At 37.9% G+C, this 16,781-nt stretch overlaps 1 protein-coding gene across 1 annotated transcript in view; it reads left to right on the top strand.

The window, feature by feature from the left end:
* The window catches only part of MEGF10 (multiple EGF like domains 10), a 101,446-nt gene that overhangs the window by 16,306 nt on the left and 68,359 nt on the right, over window positions 1-16,781 (top strand). The window contains exons 2-4 of the mRNA XM_424719.8: window positions 9,206-9,338; window positions 12,003-12,104; window positions 13,033-13,133. Coding sequence (XP_424719.3) covers window positions 9,223-9,338; window positions 12,003-12,104; window positions 13,033-13,133 — 319 coding nt within the window. The 5' untranslated portion in view covers window positions 9,206-9,222. The remainder of the gene's footprint in view (window positions 1-9,205; window positions 9,339-12,002; window positions 12,105-13,032; window positions 13,134-16,781) is intronic.

Here is a 16,781-nt window from a genome sequence, read left to right on the forward strand (position 1 = left end):
GTGGATCCTAAATGAATAGGAAGCCAAAGGAATTGTCTGGGTCCTGTGGTTGTACTCCTTTATGCACTAGCAAAATGTTGGATACAGTGTCTGGAAGGCTGGTGCTTGAGATAATAGGAAAATAAAGTTCACAAAAGCTACGGTCAAGAGAGGGTAAAACTATGAATGAGAATTTCCGCATAAGTGGAACCAGGGAATCGATGTATTTAGGCAACCACAGGATTGTCCCAGGCAACTTGTCAGTAACCACAAAGTTTTCACAGTTGCATCCATGAATATAATATCCTTAGGAGAAGAAAAAAAAAAAAGTATCAGATGTCTGGTGATGTTATTTGATTAAGAGACTATGCTATACGTTCAGTAAAGATTTCTTACCAAGTTATTCTGTTAAAACAGAGCTTTCATACATGCCTGTAGCATCTAGCCTGAGAAATAATTTTCCCTAAACACATGCATCTTAGTATCTCTAGCCTTCACCTGTACAGTTAAACAGCACTGGGATTAATGTGCAGACTTATGGTCCAGTAAGGACTACATTATTTGATTAAAAATAGGAAAAGGGAGGGGAGAAGTCTGGATATGGTTTCTAGATCAAGTCCTGGACTGCATTGCTTTTCTTAAAAAGTAAGGTATTTGCTTTCATTACTGCTATCCATCAACAGCTATCCTGGGAAGGATGCCCAGTGCTGATGGCACAGACCGGTGCCATCTGCGTACAGACGAAAAGCCACTGGTGCATCTCTGCATAGCCCTGTGCCTGCTGGCCCTTCAGGCTTGTGCCTGGTGCCTGTCCCCAGACCACAGCAGTTCCCTGTGCTGGTGGCCTTGTCACAGCTGGGGGGAAGGCACCAGCCAGATCCTGGCTCTTGCACATTCCTGTGTCCCAGTGCTGTTTACTTCCAAAATGTGGCTGGTGGCTTTCCCCAGGAGCAGCTGGCCAGCCCTGAGGCCATCAGCAGCTGTGGAGAGGGACTGGAGAGGGAGGACAACCGTGAACCTCTGTGCAGACCACAAACAGCTGCAATAGCTTGCACAGAAACAGTGATGTCTGAATATCCACACAAAACGTAGCAGAAAGATTGAAGTTGGTCTTTCTAAAGCCAGGCTTCTGCATGCCCTTCACTTCACATGGAAGCTTAGACTACTTTTGGTCCTGAGTTCTTCCCTGATGAAAAGCCATAGGTTGTGATTACTCCAAAATTTGAGCCTGAGATAATGCTACTGTTGAATATGGACACAAGCTGTTAATATTTTTCAGTGATCTATTTACCAATCTGGTTAAGTATAAATTATTCTCAGAAGTAATTTCCTTTTCTTTGTCCTTCCTCATCTCACACGTAGCTTCTTCAACCATCTCTTACTCTTGTTACATTACTTGGCTTGGGATGAAAGAATATTAAACATCTTGAGGAATTTGGGTTACTTTTTTTTTTCTTTCCTTTTTGTTTCTTTCTTTCTCTCTTTCTTTCTTTCTTTCTCTCTTTCTTTCTCTCTCTCTTTCTTTCTTTCTTGCTTTCTTCCTTTCTTCCTTTCTTCCTTTCTTCCTTTCTTTTTAATATAAGAGCTGAACATTAAAACAATAAATCGTTCTTCAGTGATAACCAGTCTACATACAGATATGAAGAGCACCTTCTTGACATCATTTTATATAGTCCACTTAATGTTTCTTGTGTAAAAGAAGTTATATCAGGATTTATGTTCTAGCTACCGTTCATCTTCTGAAGTTGCACTTTTCAGATACTTTGTCTTAGATTCTAGACAGCCTTAATAAAGACAACTGTCTTTATTGGGTATTTTTTCATCTAGTTGGAAAATAGCTGGACAGCACTTTTAGTGGAAAGATTTATTTGTTAACAGTTCATCTGTGCAGCTTCCTGTGTGAATAATCTTCAGATGTGCTCCATATGCCATTCACACATGTGCAACAGGTAACCTTAACGATCACGACCTTGTATGTTCAGGATCTGTATTTGTTATCTTCCTGAAAGTAATGTAAAATATTTTAATGTCAACAGTGCTCTGGTTTAGCGCAAAATGACATACAGTGAAAGGACCCCATGCCTGTGATGTTTGGCAGCCTGCCGCAGAGGAATAATAATGAGTCCATCTGCAAAGGATCTGGCATGCTGGCATTTGTTCTTTTACATGCCTCCTTGCCCCATGCAAACTTGACTTCCACTGAACTTTCTTTCCATCTCCTTTTAACACTGGTATGTGGGAGAAGAAGGGGATTGGTAAATGGATATGTCATCCTTGACAGCGTAGTGCCTGTGGTCATTTTGACTGTGTAGTGAAAATACTGCATAATTGTAAGTGAATTTCATGGTCCAAAGAGAGCCTTATTTTTTTTTTTCAAGAATCCAGAAACTTTAATTTGATTTCTACAGTAAGAATATGTCTTGAAAAGGGTACTCATGAGTGAGTTGCAGAGAAGTACTGAGTCCTATAAAATGCAGTTCATGATAATGATGGAATAGCTCTGTTTTGGGTTTGTACAGCAGATGAAGCTGGGCAGGAAATGCTGCAGAGTTTCCAGCTGTCTGGGACTCTGCTGCAACACTGGGCAGCATAGCTAATATAGAGCTGAAACCTATCTGAGAGTTGAGGATTTCTGATTCTTCCAATCTGTAATTACCTTCTTTTGTTCCTTTTAATTCCAGTTTGACGATTTCATTGAATCACAGTATAGTAGAATGGCTTGGGACCTCAAAGTCCCCCCAGCCCCAACCCCGTGCTGTGGGCAGGGCTGCTCCCGACCAGCTCAGCTGCCCAGGGCCCCATCCAACCTGGCCTGAGTCCCTCCAGGAATGGGGCACCACTGCTTCTCTGGACAGCTGTGCCAGGGTCTCACCGCACTCTGAGTAAAAAATTTCCTCTCTCTTAGTTTAACACCATTCCCCCTTGTCTTGTCTCTAACAGAGAAAAAAAGTCTGTCTCCTTCCTGTTCATAAGCTCCTCTCAAATACTGGAAGTCTGCAATGAGGTCTCCCCAGAACCTTCTCTTCTCTAGACTGAACAAGCTCAGCTCCCTCAACCTTTTTTATAATCTTCATGGCCTCCTCTGGATGCACTCCAACAGTTTCACTTCTTTCCTGTGCTGGGGGCTCCAGAGCTGGATGCAGTACTGCAGATGGGCCCTCACAGCAGCAGAGCAGAGGGAGACAATCCCCTCCCTCTCCCTATTGCCACTCCTCTTTTGATGCAGTCCAGGATACAGCTGGCTTTCTGAGATGCGAGCAGACACTGCTGTCTCATATCCAGCTTTTCATCCACCAGAAGCCTCTGATCCTTCTCCACTCCCTATGTGTTCTTCTCACAGTCTGTACGCATACCTGGGATTGCCCTGACCTAAGCACAGCACCTGGCATTTGTCCTTGTTGAATCTCATTAGGTTCTCATGGGCCCACTTCACAAGCTTGTGCGTGTCCCCTGGATCCCTTCCGTCTGTTGTATCAGCTGTACCTCTCAGCTTGGTGTCAACTTGCTGAGAGTGTGCTCAAACCAGTCATCCAGGTTGTTGATAAAGATGTTAAAGAGTACCAATCCCAAGACAAGTTCCTGGTGGACGCCAATTTTAACTGGCCTCCATCTGGACGTAGAGCCACTGATAGTTCATTAGACAATTCTGAAACAATATGTAGTGTGATGCTGGCCAGCTACTCCAGCCCTTCACTTGAAAGTTTTCATGCTTAGCAGAAAGGGCCTATTCTAAAATGCAATTTGACAGACGCTTTCTGTTATTTAAGATCGTATTACTCCACTTTTTTTTTTCTTTCAAGAATGAACAGTACAGTGATGTAGCCTATGAAATTATATCATTAGTTAAAGTATCCTGATACCATAGATTCCATAGCAGGTATTTCCAGAACTTACACGCAAATAATGCCTGGCTCCTTTTAGGTCTGTAGGTTGTCAGTGGATACTCTGGAACTTGGTCTCTGTTAATTTCAGTTTAAATGAGCAATAGATTTGGAACTTTTGAAGCACAAAGGCAATTCATATAGACAAACATTATGATTACATAAATACCTTTTTCTTAGAAGCCTCTGATAATTAAAAAGAAACAGAAAAATAAAGGAAGAACAGTGATTCATTACTTGTTTTTTTTTTCCTCCATAGCATAGTCCTTCAAGAAAGTAGCAAAATGTTTGTAAAAGAGACCTGCTCCAGCATATTCAGCCTTTAATTTGATTATTTCTCAGATATCAGTCTGAAGTCATTATTTTTTCATTTAACTGCTCATCGTCTGTCTTAAAAAGGCTTTGGACTCTTCAAAGTTTTCAGTTTTTTTCACTTTGAATCTTAAATGTACTAATTGAGGTTTGAGACTCTGTATGAGGTATAGCTGTCCTTAAGTGTCTTGGGGATACCCTCTTCTTCACTGAAAGAGAACTATGGGGCATTGCTCATTGCCTTGTAGGCAATTGGCATAAATGACTGCCATCCTGAGGGACTTCTGTTGTGAAAGAGCTTGCAGAAGAGTGAGTGTGAGGTTATAACCTGGAGGGACTGCTGCTTTGGTGTACTAGGGTGTGAAATCAGAAAATTAATATCTTCTCTTGTGGAGTGAGCTTAGTGATTGGATTACTGCATTTTATGGCTACTCATATACTTATCATATTCAGCAAGCAAGTCAAGTTGTGTGTTAGTGTATTGTTGAAGTGGTCTGTCAGAACACATATGGCTGTCCATTAACCTTTTAAAGAAGCACAAGGTAAGAGGGTTATCTTGTTTGACCTGCACCAAGAAAGGACCTTGCCATCTCTGATCATCAGGGTGTGAAAGAACCATTCAGCTTAGGCCCTTCTTGAGTTACCATTTAGCAAACTGTCCAAATTCCACATGTTCTGTCACAAAAAATCTCAGCTTTGAAGATGAATGGTAGTTTGGTCTCTTCTGTGCTCCCCTAACTAGCGATGATGTCTTTGGAGTGACATATTTTGAGCATTCAAGAAGAGATGGTCACTTGCAGTGAGATACTGTGATGTTGGTGTTTTTTTTTTTTTAAGTTTTCTCTTCCCAGCCATCTAGGGTTTATGTGCTAATGCTGCTATTCAGGTTAGTTCGTATTTATTTTATGAGTGACGTTATCCAACTGATTTCCAAAGGAGAACTGCTTTCTACTCTTCCATCTATTAATTTTCTAATGCAATCAATGAAAGCAATCAGATTTTCTTCATAGAAGTTAACATGGGACTAATCATTATTGACAAGATTAGGTCAGGCTCAGATTTTGCTTCACTTGACATCAGTTGTGTAAGAGATGATTTTATAAATAAACTGTGGATCTGGTAGAGGACCTGAGCCTTGGAAGTGGGAGTAGCATAAGGCTATCAGAAACTCTAAGTAGGAAATGAAGAACCAAAAAATTCACCACAAGATCTTTACAAAATGCTTTTATCTCATCTGGAGCTGTAATTTCTACATGCTGGTAGCAGTCTGTTGTGAGCCACTTGCTTTCTCATGGCATGGAGATTAAAAGGACAGAGCTATCCGCAACAGAATCGTTAGTAGGGACTATGTAGTTTACAGATTCAGTCTGAGAGTTCATCTGTGATGGACAGAATGAAAATTTTTTTTTAAAATAGGATTTGCTGTACATACAGGATAATGCAGTGCAAGTGCAATTTAAAACAACGCATTGAATCGCAGCCCAGAGTACACTGTTTGACATACCCCTGTCATGCCACTGCAAAAAGACAAATACATGTTGTAAAATATTACAGATATCATGACAGAGTATAGAAAGATCTTAATGTCCTGAAGTTCTTCCTCTAATTAAATTGCATATTCCTGCTTCATTTTTCATATTGCAGTGGTAAAAATGCTTTTGCAACACTAATGAGAAAGCTACATCAGCATTTCCCTCAGTCTTGGGTTCATTATGTCACATTAGCAACTGTATCATCGTATGCTTTGTTGCCAATGCAGTTCTAATCCTGCTTGATTCACCGGCAGCGTTTGGTTTTGCTGACCATAAAAAATTTGTTCACAGCCTTGAGCAACCTTCACTTTTTGCTTTGCATTGCTTTATCTTCTCCTTCTCCCCCAGTTCCACCCATTTACCTTTTGTGCAGACCAGTCTAAGGGATAGCTGTGTCCCCTGTGTTATGCGTGTGGCTCTGCTTGGAGGAGGCAGAGAAACTCATCTGAAATCATCTCTCAGTTTTCAGTAGTCAGAGGAAAATTATTTGTTTTTGTTTTTCTTTTCTTTTTTTTTTTTACTTATTCTAATCTTGATCCTGGATTGTATAGGAAAAACAATAACAAAACAGAATGTGTGCAGAGCATCAATACTACTGGTGGTATTCACAGAGAAAGTGCCTAAAAATCTCAGATGACAGCAGTTGTTAACACTGTTTATTCCATATATATACAGGTTTTTTCATCTGCCTACTGGTGGGATTAATGTAGTTCATGTAGTTGCTCACATTGAAAGTGTTTTATGTGAGTATCTATAATTTTGGGGAGTATATTTTTAGGATACACCTGTTATTCCATCTTAAAAATGTTAGTAATTGCAATATGCCTTGGGATGTTCAATTTGTTAATTTGACTATTATTGATGACTATTAATATCTTGATTTGATATAGTAGACATATCATGAGCTAAGTTTATTTAATAGGAGTACAGAAACAAATGGGAGTAATTTACAGATGCTTAATACAGTTGCATTGCTTTCTTGTTCACATTTTAAAACTGTGGGACTGTGTTAAGGCCCATGGAAACAGAGATATATCTGATTTAAACAGACTGTGACTTCATTGCACCGGACTTACCTTAAACATCCTTCTCGAATGCAACTGAAGATGGCTTTTACTCCAAGTTTTAGGGTAATCAATTTCAAAGTTTTCTGTAGATGCCTGGTAGAAAGTGTTTATGGCTTGGGGACATGAACTGCACAATATTATGTAGTAGGCCAGAGGAGCTTTCAGTTTTAGTGTGTGTTATTATTTCCCTCTCACTTCTACTAATCAGTGATTTACAGAGACAAGGCATCCTGTAGCATGAACATTTTTATTACTTAAATCAAGGTACACTGTATGTAGATAGTGAGAACACTGATGTATTATTGGGTGAGATGGTTTAAGCAAAATGTAAGAAGAAAGGTGAATTTCTGAAAAGGGTATCTCAGTGCTAACTGCAGACATCAAGAGTTAAATCAGTCATCTGCATTTTTTATTGCTAATATAAACACTTTAGCAATGCTAATCAGTGGTGCTGATTTTCTGTTTTGATTTTCCTTAATAATTAAGCAAAAGATCGGGAATGCAATCAAGTTTTACACTAGGGGGTTCATGCAAATGTTTTTTTTTAATATTATTTTATTTTATTATTTTTATACTTCGTTGAATGTATCCAAAAGGAAGATTACTGAAGTTGAGGAGAAGAAAAAAAATAAGAAATACAGTTTACAGTCTGCATAATGAAAGTGACTATTTCTAATGAGAGAAATTGCCGCTTTGTTGAAATTATTAACTGAAAATACAGCTGCTTTTACTCCCTCTTAAACAACTGCACATTGGCTACTCTGCTATGCAGAGAAACAGTTATAGACCGTGAAATGTCCTTCAGCAGCCATGATTTTTCAAGAGAGACTTACCAAAATGGGATCATCTCTGCATTCTCAAATATCTTAAATACAGTATTTTCTTTATGTGAGCTTTTTTCTGTTGACTTCCGAAGAGGGTCCTGTAAAGTAAGACCATTTCATTTCCTTCTTTTCATGGATTCGTAGCCTTTTTTTTCTTTTAAAATAAGTTATTGGTGTGATTTACTCTTATCTGTTCCGTAATATTTAAAATAATAAATTTATATTTTCAATTATTTTACTCTGTTAGAAGTATTTGTAATATTTGAAAAAAAGTACATTAACCAGAAGTTATTTTCTTATTATCCTGCAGATTAGACTCAGTTATCTCTCTTTTTTTTTTTTTTTTTTTTGGTATGATCTCAGAAGCAATATAGTGTTAAAATTTATTCAAAAAATAAGATGTAAGGTCAAATGTTTCCCAGAGGGGGAAGCAGGGTAGTTTGAGCCATTACAGATTACCTTCTGCCAGCTTTCATTCTGGCATTTATGAGTTCAAGGTAAATCAAATTCAAAGTGTTTTGGTACGCAAATTAAAACTGTTTGCTTGAAATTTAAGATAGACTCAGTGAAAGAACTGGCATAATCTTTTAGATTTTTATGTTATTAAGGTAATTCATTTATGAGCAGAATGCTTTTTCTACTTGGTAATTGTACAACTGGTAATGAAGGGGTTATTTATGCAGACTACGTGGGGAATTTGACTTAAAAGAGCAATAACACTAGAATAAAATCTGACACTGTCTTTTGACGATTTAAAGAAAAGTGATTGAAACTCTTCCCCTGATTAATTAATTTCCTTGCATAGGAATTACTAGTTAGTTAGTAAAAGGCACTGTAACATTTTTTGCAAATCATGAACTAATGTTGCACCTCCTAATAGTGTTGTCTCTCATCCTGAAGAACAAATAAAAAAACCATATGGCACCTTTCCCTATTCCCTGTGGGGACGTGTTTTGTGCATGAGCCCAAATCAAGGTAGCACCAGGTATTGAGATGCAGCCTTTCCTGAGAAGACACTGGGCGCTACCCCCTTGCTGGCCCAGGTTCTCAGTGCTTAGGCATCCTTAGAGAGGCTGTATTGTGAAACTGGTTCATGATTGTGCCACATCAATTGAAGATGCCTTATTTTGAATAAGTTGGTGCTGCTGTCCATCAATGGGGTAGCACAAGCCACTTTTTTGAGTCGGTCAAGTTCAGGGTTTTTGATGACATGTTGTCAGCCAAACCTTTAATGATGGTATTTTTATTTTTGTGGTCTTCAGGAGTCTCTAGTCTTTTAAATTTCAGCTACCTGTATCTGTTATCTGATAGGACAATCATCATGAAACGGTGTGAGCCTGACTGGCTGCAATTGAGTGATGGGTCAGTACTACTTGCCAGCTGGCTGCACAGCCACTTGCCGAAAGCTACTCCATTTGTCTTCTTCTACCAAAAATGGATATGTCTTTACTGCTGCTGGGCAGGCGTCATGTGTTTCTTGAAGTACCCATTAGTTTGTACCACCAAACCTTTGATTATATATATCCTAATAAAATGAATAATTAGTTCTGTCTCCTTTATCATTTGTATAATACTCTTCTTAAATCATAAATATATATATATTTTTACAGGCTACCTTTTCGAAAAGATGTTTCTTCATTTGAACTCCTTTTTTGGATTCCCTGTTATACTCCTGTACCATTGGCTGGGGACGACTTTATCTTTGAATCTTGAAGATCCAAATGTGTGTAGCCACTGGGAAAGGTAATAGTTTCTTTAACAGAAAACTTGATACAAATTCTGATTGTAATAATGCTAGTGTGCTTTACTTAACACATTTTAAATGATTTAAAGCTTTCAATCGAATAATGAACTACGAATAAAATGTTATGCTAACGTGTGGGCAGAGTAAGTTCAGAGTAAGTAAAAGACTTTCATGCTGGGGTGAAATGCGGTCATCTTTGTGGTAGTAGTTAAAATGCAAAAACCAGAACAGTTGCACAGGCAATGTTACAGAACCATCTAGGGACAAGAAAGGAATCAAAAAAAGCTTTTTTGATTTAAGTGAAAAGGAGCTTTTACATATGCAAAATGTAATTAGCCATATTGGAGTTTGGCCAAATTTGATTATGCTGATTCTTTCCTTTTCAACATTGTTGGAATCTAAATTAAGATTTGTGGTTTAATTTTTTTGATGAGGTTCAGAAATTTGTAACATACAGCTATAAATTCATCCATTTAGTTAATCAATTTGTTCACCAATTTCACATTAATTGCAAGTAGAATGCTCACAGTGGGTAGGAGATGTTGAATTGCAAGCATTTGTTGTACTTTTCTTGAGTGAGGAATATAGTAGTGAAACCAGGCCTGAATGTCTGAGTGCTATTATTTTATTAAGGCCATGACTGATCATCTATTTCCTGAGATAGTCCAAGTGTTCATTTGAAAACATAAGTATTGTCTTCACTGGAGGTAAATTGTATTTTATGCTGGAAATGCTGCTGAGCCACTGTATGTTTATGTGCAGTTGATATGGCTAAATCTTTGCAGAGAAAGTTGAAACTTGTATTTAATTTTTTATAAAGTCTGCATGTAAAAAAATGCACTTGAGGACTTTCCTCAGCAAATAATCTCAGCTTGTGTTAAGCAAGGGTAGGAGCAGATACTTTGCATGCAATTTAGTATATACAAAATTTGGTATATGAAGCAGTTACCATACTAAATACCTGTTTACAACATTCAGGCACTAGTAGAGGTTGTTACTTGATGCTACTCCATATTGTATATGCTTTACTTTCTGTTTTTATACATAAAAGATGTTTTGAGGGAATATAATAGTGAGAACAAAATGGCAAAAACCGAGCGTAACATGTTTTAAAATGATTAAAATCTGCAGAAGAAAAAATACTTATCAAGCACATCTAGTTTTTGAATGAAGTTTTATATTTCTCTAATTATTTAAGCCTCAGAAATGAGGAGGAGCTGCAAGTGAACTTCCTGAAACTAGTGCTATTTCTTAGAACAGGCAGCAGGGGAATGAGTACAGCTGTAGTGGAGTAAAGCCTCCAGATACAAGTTTGTTGCTGCTGCTGTCACTGGCAGTGCTATAAATCTACCAGCCCTGTTATAAAACGATCTTCACAGATGAACTCTGATCACAGAAAGAATGGATGAGCTGGATGTGGCGTTCAGCAACAAGCAGGCACAGACATTTTGTCAGGCTCCGTCTTACAGCTGGACGAATTAGAGATGCTTGCCTTTTTAGGGCATATGGAAAAGAGGGAGCAAGTTCTGGGCAGTGAGGAGCGAGTGGGTCTGGATGTTTTTTCTCTCAGAATGGGTGATGACAGCAGTAGGAGGAGATTGTGGCAGTTAACCCCGTAGTAGGTGCTGAGGGGTCAAAGGTGGCGTGAGTGAAATCCAGATGGGCTGTACACGCAGCAAGTGTTTTGACTGCTCCTGGGAACCAGTGCTACAACAGGGAGAGACCATGCATTCCCATATTTTCTAACCCTTTTACGCAACTAGGGACTGACAGGCTGCCAGCACAAACAGTCTGCTCAAGAGTTTTCTAGGGTGGTTCAATATTTTTCCCTTCTGCAGCACAGATCTCTTTCTCTGGCCCCACTGACAGCTCTGGAGGGTCTGGATTTCAGAGCACAGATTTATTTCTAGGACACCATACTCATAATCTGGCAGAAAGTAGTAAAAGACCTTCAGTCTAACACTTCTGAAAAAAGGTTCTCTGTTCAAAATTAAACAGAAAACAAGCAAACAAAAAGTGTGGACTTATTCACTTCTGACTGCTGAACAGACTGTTGGTTGGCACAATTGTTTTATCTGTTTAAGTAATTATTACCTCTATGTCCTTCTGTAGTAACACCCACTTTCATATCAAAGTAAATTGGCAGGCCTTTCCGCTACTGTGTCAGTGTTTTATTACTTTTTGACTTAAACTTTCTGGTGAGTTTGTCTGCATGTGAATATTTTGTTAATTTTTGTACCTTTTTTTTGAGGATTTTTTGATAAATATCTTATTACTGCATTTTAAAAGGAGATTAAGAACTAGTAGCATTTAGATTGTAGATAAAAGTGGTAGCAGACTGCATGTAGGTCATTGGTAACAGACAGATATTAGGCTGAAACTGACTATACAGTTTCGCTTGTGAGGATATATGGAGAACCATTTTAGCAGACACTCTTCCCTGGAATGCAAAAACGTTTATGTCAGGGTCATGGTTGTCTGTTGCTAAGTACGCTATGAATGTGTGAGCCTACAGGAGCTACAGGATATGTTTAAATATATGATTTCTTATCAGTTCTAACTACAGCTACTTATCAGGACTTCATAGAAGACTTAATTAAATCAGTCTGTACTGGAAAACACTTGCTCAATAATACATCTGCCCTTTCTCTGTCTCTCCCCAGTTATTCAGTTACAGTGCAAGAGTCATATCCACATCCTTTTGATCAAATTTACTACACCAGTTGTACTGACATCCTAAACTGGTTTAAGTGCACACGACACAGGTGATGTATAATTGCTAATATTATCAATATGCTGGTATTGCATGTATTTGTAGAGATCTTATGTCTGTTGAAATAAAGCATGATATATAGGATATTTTATATATAGCAACTTATGTGTGAAATATGTAAGGTGTCTGACAACTGGAAAATGCCTAGTCCAAGCGAAGTCACATAAATTTTATTATCAGGTCAGGGTATATCATCCCATAGATATCTAACAGAAAAAGAACAGATTAGAAAAAAAGTATGCAGTACATTAAATTAATTTCCCCACATCCTGCCAGATGTATTTGTTCCAAAATGTCATGAGGCACCTTGCTGCTTTAAACCATATTTTCTGGGGAAAATACATATTACTTGAAAGGGAAGTAAAAATGTCATTCAGTGATGTCTAGATGTCATCTGGCCCAATCCTTCTGCTCAAGCAGAGCCACCTAGAACAGGTTGTCCTCCACCACATCCAGATGGCTTTTGAATATCTCTAAGGAACAATTCAAGATATCTTAAAGTGCATTAACCAGCGCAATGTCTCTGCCCCTATAGAAACCAACTCACCCTTGTCAGTATAAACCCCAGAAGTCTCTGCGTTGGAAACTGATTCCATTAGCGTTACAGCAAATGGATTTGTTTTGCTAGCCTTTAGTCTTCTTCGGAGATGCTAGTAGTGAAGGTAGTGATACTCCTGTTTGTGCATTGTTTAAGTAGCTAGAATGGTTAACTTTACTGTTGTCTGGCCACCCATGGAAATAAGTATTTTTGGGGAAACAAAAAGACTCTTTAATTCAGCAACAGATAAATAAAGGTCTCTTCTTGGATTTTTTTCTTCTTCTTTTATTGATGGCTGTAGATTTTTGAAAATACATAAGAATATAAACTGTTCAGTTTTCAAACTGAAGTGTATGTAACAACCATTCATTCTTTCCTTTAGAATCAGCTACCGTACTGCCTACAGACATGGTGAAAAAACAATGTACAGGCGTAAATCCCAGTGCTGCCCTGGATTTTATGAAAGCAGGGAAATGTGTGTCCGTAAGTCTAGCTTTTTTTTTTTTTGCTTTGATATTCTGTGTGTTTATTGCCTTGCTCGCTCCCTTTTGGTGGGTGACTTGCAGAAGGTGAGCTACCAGAGCCTCAGTTATTCAGAGACAGTCTTGTGAATGTGCTGTCATTTGCTGTATTGTGTATGTACGTATACTTTTATTAATTTTGGGGAACAGAATTGGAATGCACTGTACGGGAAAATGCTGTTCCTAGTAGTGCCTCTCCAGCCAAGACATGGACTGGCTGGCCTCCACAGTGCAGCCCTGGATGAGGCCCTGGCCAAGGTAACCATGTCTGTCACCTCACACCTCCAGCCTAACCCCTTGCATTATACTGCTTTACCTAGTGCTTTTATCTCAAGATTGTGAGCAATGGAGATGTGTTCATTGCTTTATCATTTCCCTTACTGCTACGGTGACAGTGGTGAACCTCCTCCAGTGTTTGGAGGAGCAAAACCTCCTACAGCAAAACCTTCTGCAAAATCATGGGTGACAAGAGATTTGCCTTTGCCACTGGATTTTACTACCAAGTTTAGGAGAACACAGTGCAGCAGATAAGTCTTTAGTCTGAAAAATAATTATCAGTATGTACATTGAATTTATTTATTCAATATAAATGTGAGTTTCTTAATTTGTTCTACCTGATTCATATTTAAAATTACATAAGAATTAAAAATCTCCTGTGGAGCTAACTTTGCATTTATTTGATTCTGCAATCATTGACCCCGCATGAGCATGAGGGTCCTTCATTCCTCATGACTACCAGTTGTAGTGAGAACTCAAGGAAAATGGAGGAGCTCAGTATTTAACACAGTAAGGGAAACATTTTGTGCTTTACATTGTTTCGCCTAGCTTTCTTCACTTATACATTCTTGAGTACATTCTGCACTTACACATTCTGTGCTATACATTCTGCACTTACACATTCTGGAGTAGGTGTTACCTGCATACAGTGTGATATGGCTGGTTGTCCATTTTAACTTGGAAAATAAGTGTGGTGTTTTCAACTGGAATTAACCCATAAGGGATAGTGACATGAGGAAGACTCTTCTGTGTCACTGAAGCAGAAATATCACTGTCAAAAAGCCAACACCAATTGTTTCTCCAGAAGAAAATGATGACCATATTGAAAAACACACATACACTTCCTCTCTTTTTTTGTATGTAAAGACAAAAGGGAATAAGAAGCAAGTATTGTAGATATCTTCTTTTCTGTCACTGCTGCTCTGCAGTGCAGACAGGATTTCTGTTAGAGTTTCCATAGTGTGGATTATTTTTTACTTTGGGGAGGATGTAGGGTACATTTGAAGAGGAGAAAAAAAAACAAAACAGTAAAACAGTAAAATACTTGTGCTGTGGATATCTTGTTCTATATCTGCTCCTTTATTCGACTTTGCAATTTAAAAACCTCAATTAGAAAATTCTACTGGCAGATGATTTGGGTATTAGTCAACACTTCACTGCATACAGTGATGAACTGAAATACTGTGACTTCCTTTTAAAAATGCTAATTGGGGATTTACAGCATGAACACTCAGAATTTGCTATTCCCCTAGAGTAACTGCTTACTAATGGTAGTGCTACTGCACTGCTTATTATGGGAAGAAAATTACTTATCACTGTATAAAGCCATTGTAAAAATGTGGTAGTCTTACATTGCTGAAGGCTCTAAATGTTGTATTCACACAGGAAAAGGATGACCAAACAGTCAGATAAAAGCGTAGTCTGAATTTTATGTGTTATATTTACATACTTTTCAGAATCTTTCTGAGTCCAGGATGAAAAGATTAATTTGAATTTATCTTAGGATAAGGTGAAAACTTTCAGTAGATGAGACTTATGTTAAACTCGACTTCTGGTGAGTTACATTTGTGTTTTGTCTTTGGATTCAGTAGGTAAACTTGTTTATGGAAAATATACAAACAGGCCTTTTATATAACTTACACAATATTTTTTTGTTTGTTTGCTTATTCTTCAATAAACAACAAATGACTGTTGTACTGTTAACTGTCCAAATTCAGATACAGAATTTTAGCATAATCTTATTTTAGTTAAAGCCACCTAAAAGCTTATATAGCATATTGCAGGTAAAAATCAGCACTTTAAATACAGATATGGCCACTACTAATAGTCTGAAAAAAACCTGCGCACCTTTTTTCCCAGAAACAGTTGAGTAACACTAGCAGCAGAGACTATAACAGAAACAAATATTGTCAACAGTACTGTCATCAGCAGAAAAACAACATTAATATAATGTGTTTAGGTAGAGGTAGTTCAGGGAGGTTGTACTAAAACTCCCCAAAAGAATTACCATTTCTTCATTTTGCAACTAAAATTGAGGTGTCCTATCTCCTCACACAATCTTTGATCAGATAAGAAATGTGATTTTCAGAAGGCACTTACAGATGACTTCCCTAAAGTCAGTGGTGAAGCCGTGCTTAACTGGTACTGTGGGAGCAGGATCAGCATCTGATTAGAGTACCAAACATACAGAAACGCCAAATAAGCTGCTGCTAAAAAAAAAAAAAAAAAAAGAAAAAAGAAAAAAGAAGTCTGATGAGTAACAAACAACTCAAATACCCATTCCTCCAGTGTTTCTGAGTTTGTGGAAATGGTAACACATTCGCAACACTCTTATTAAGCAGCACAAAAAGTCAGCCTCCATCTGTAGCCTTTGGAAGCTTTTCAGGGAACCTCTTGAGAAAGCTCAATATTTTAAATTATGTTAATAAATATCACAAAACTGTATTTTTTCTATGTAACCTTTGGCCAGTAGACAGATTATTTTGCAGACTAAGTTTATTACAGCAAGGAGCATTCAGCCATTCTGAACAGAAAATTTGCCACCCTTTAGTAGTTGTGCCACCTGAGTTTGCCTTCAGGTGGATAAAAATTCAATATTTTTACTTAAATTCTGGCACTGCATTAGGCATCAGTACTAGAATGTTTATGAGCAGGAGGATATCAGTACTCCCACTGTTACACTGTTCTGTGAACTCCTTATATAACTCCTGTTAAAAAAGGAGATAGAGTTTCTGATTTCTGGCTTCACTGTTGACAGCTGCAGAAGGGCAGGCCAACTGTAGCTTGGCTGTTTTTTTTTTCCCCCCTTTCTTTCTTTATTTTCTCTTAATGGTTGCAGTGCATTTTTTTTTTGGTATATTTTTGTAGGTTTCCTTCAGATATAGCATGAAAGTAGTTCATGGTTAGACCTAGTGAACTTCCTAAGGAGATCTGAACTCTGCAGACAGATACAAAGGTAGATTCATTTTATTAAATTCTATAAAGCAATTCACACTTAGACTTAAAATCTCCATGCTAGGCTGTGGGATTGACTTAGTCTTTTATTTATCACAAATAATTTACTGTCTCTTTTGTCCTCATATTATGTGCTTTCGAGGAGATTTGTCCTATGGATTCTAGGCTGTGCTCCACACTGGGATGGTTTTACAAGAAATGTAATCATTTCTTTTTTTACATTTACAAAATCCATCCAATTTTTACCATCTTTCTGAAATGAAGGAGTTCAGGCATTAAGATATCTGTTGATTTGTTGTGTGTTGACAAAGTAGATTAATCCTTGCATCATTTCGGTAGCATGAATATTAACTTCACATACAATTCTGTGGTCTAACAG

The sequence above is a fragment of the Gallus gallus genome, chromosome Z (assembly GCF_016699485.2).
Source record: "Gallus gallus isolate bGalGal1 chromosome Z, bGalGal1.mat.broiler.GRCg7b, whole genome shotgun sequence".
Lineage (NCBI taxonomy): Eukaryota > Metazoa > Chordata > Aves > Galliformes > Phasianidae > Gallus > Gallus gallus.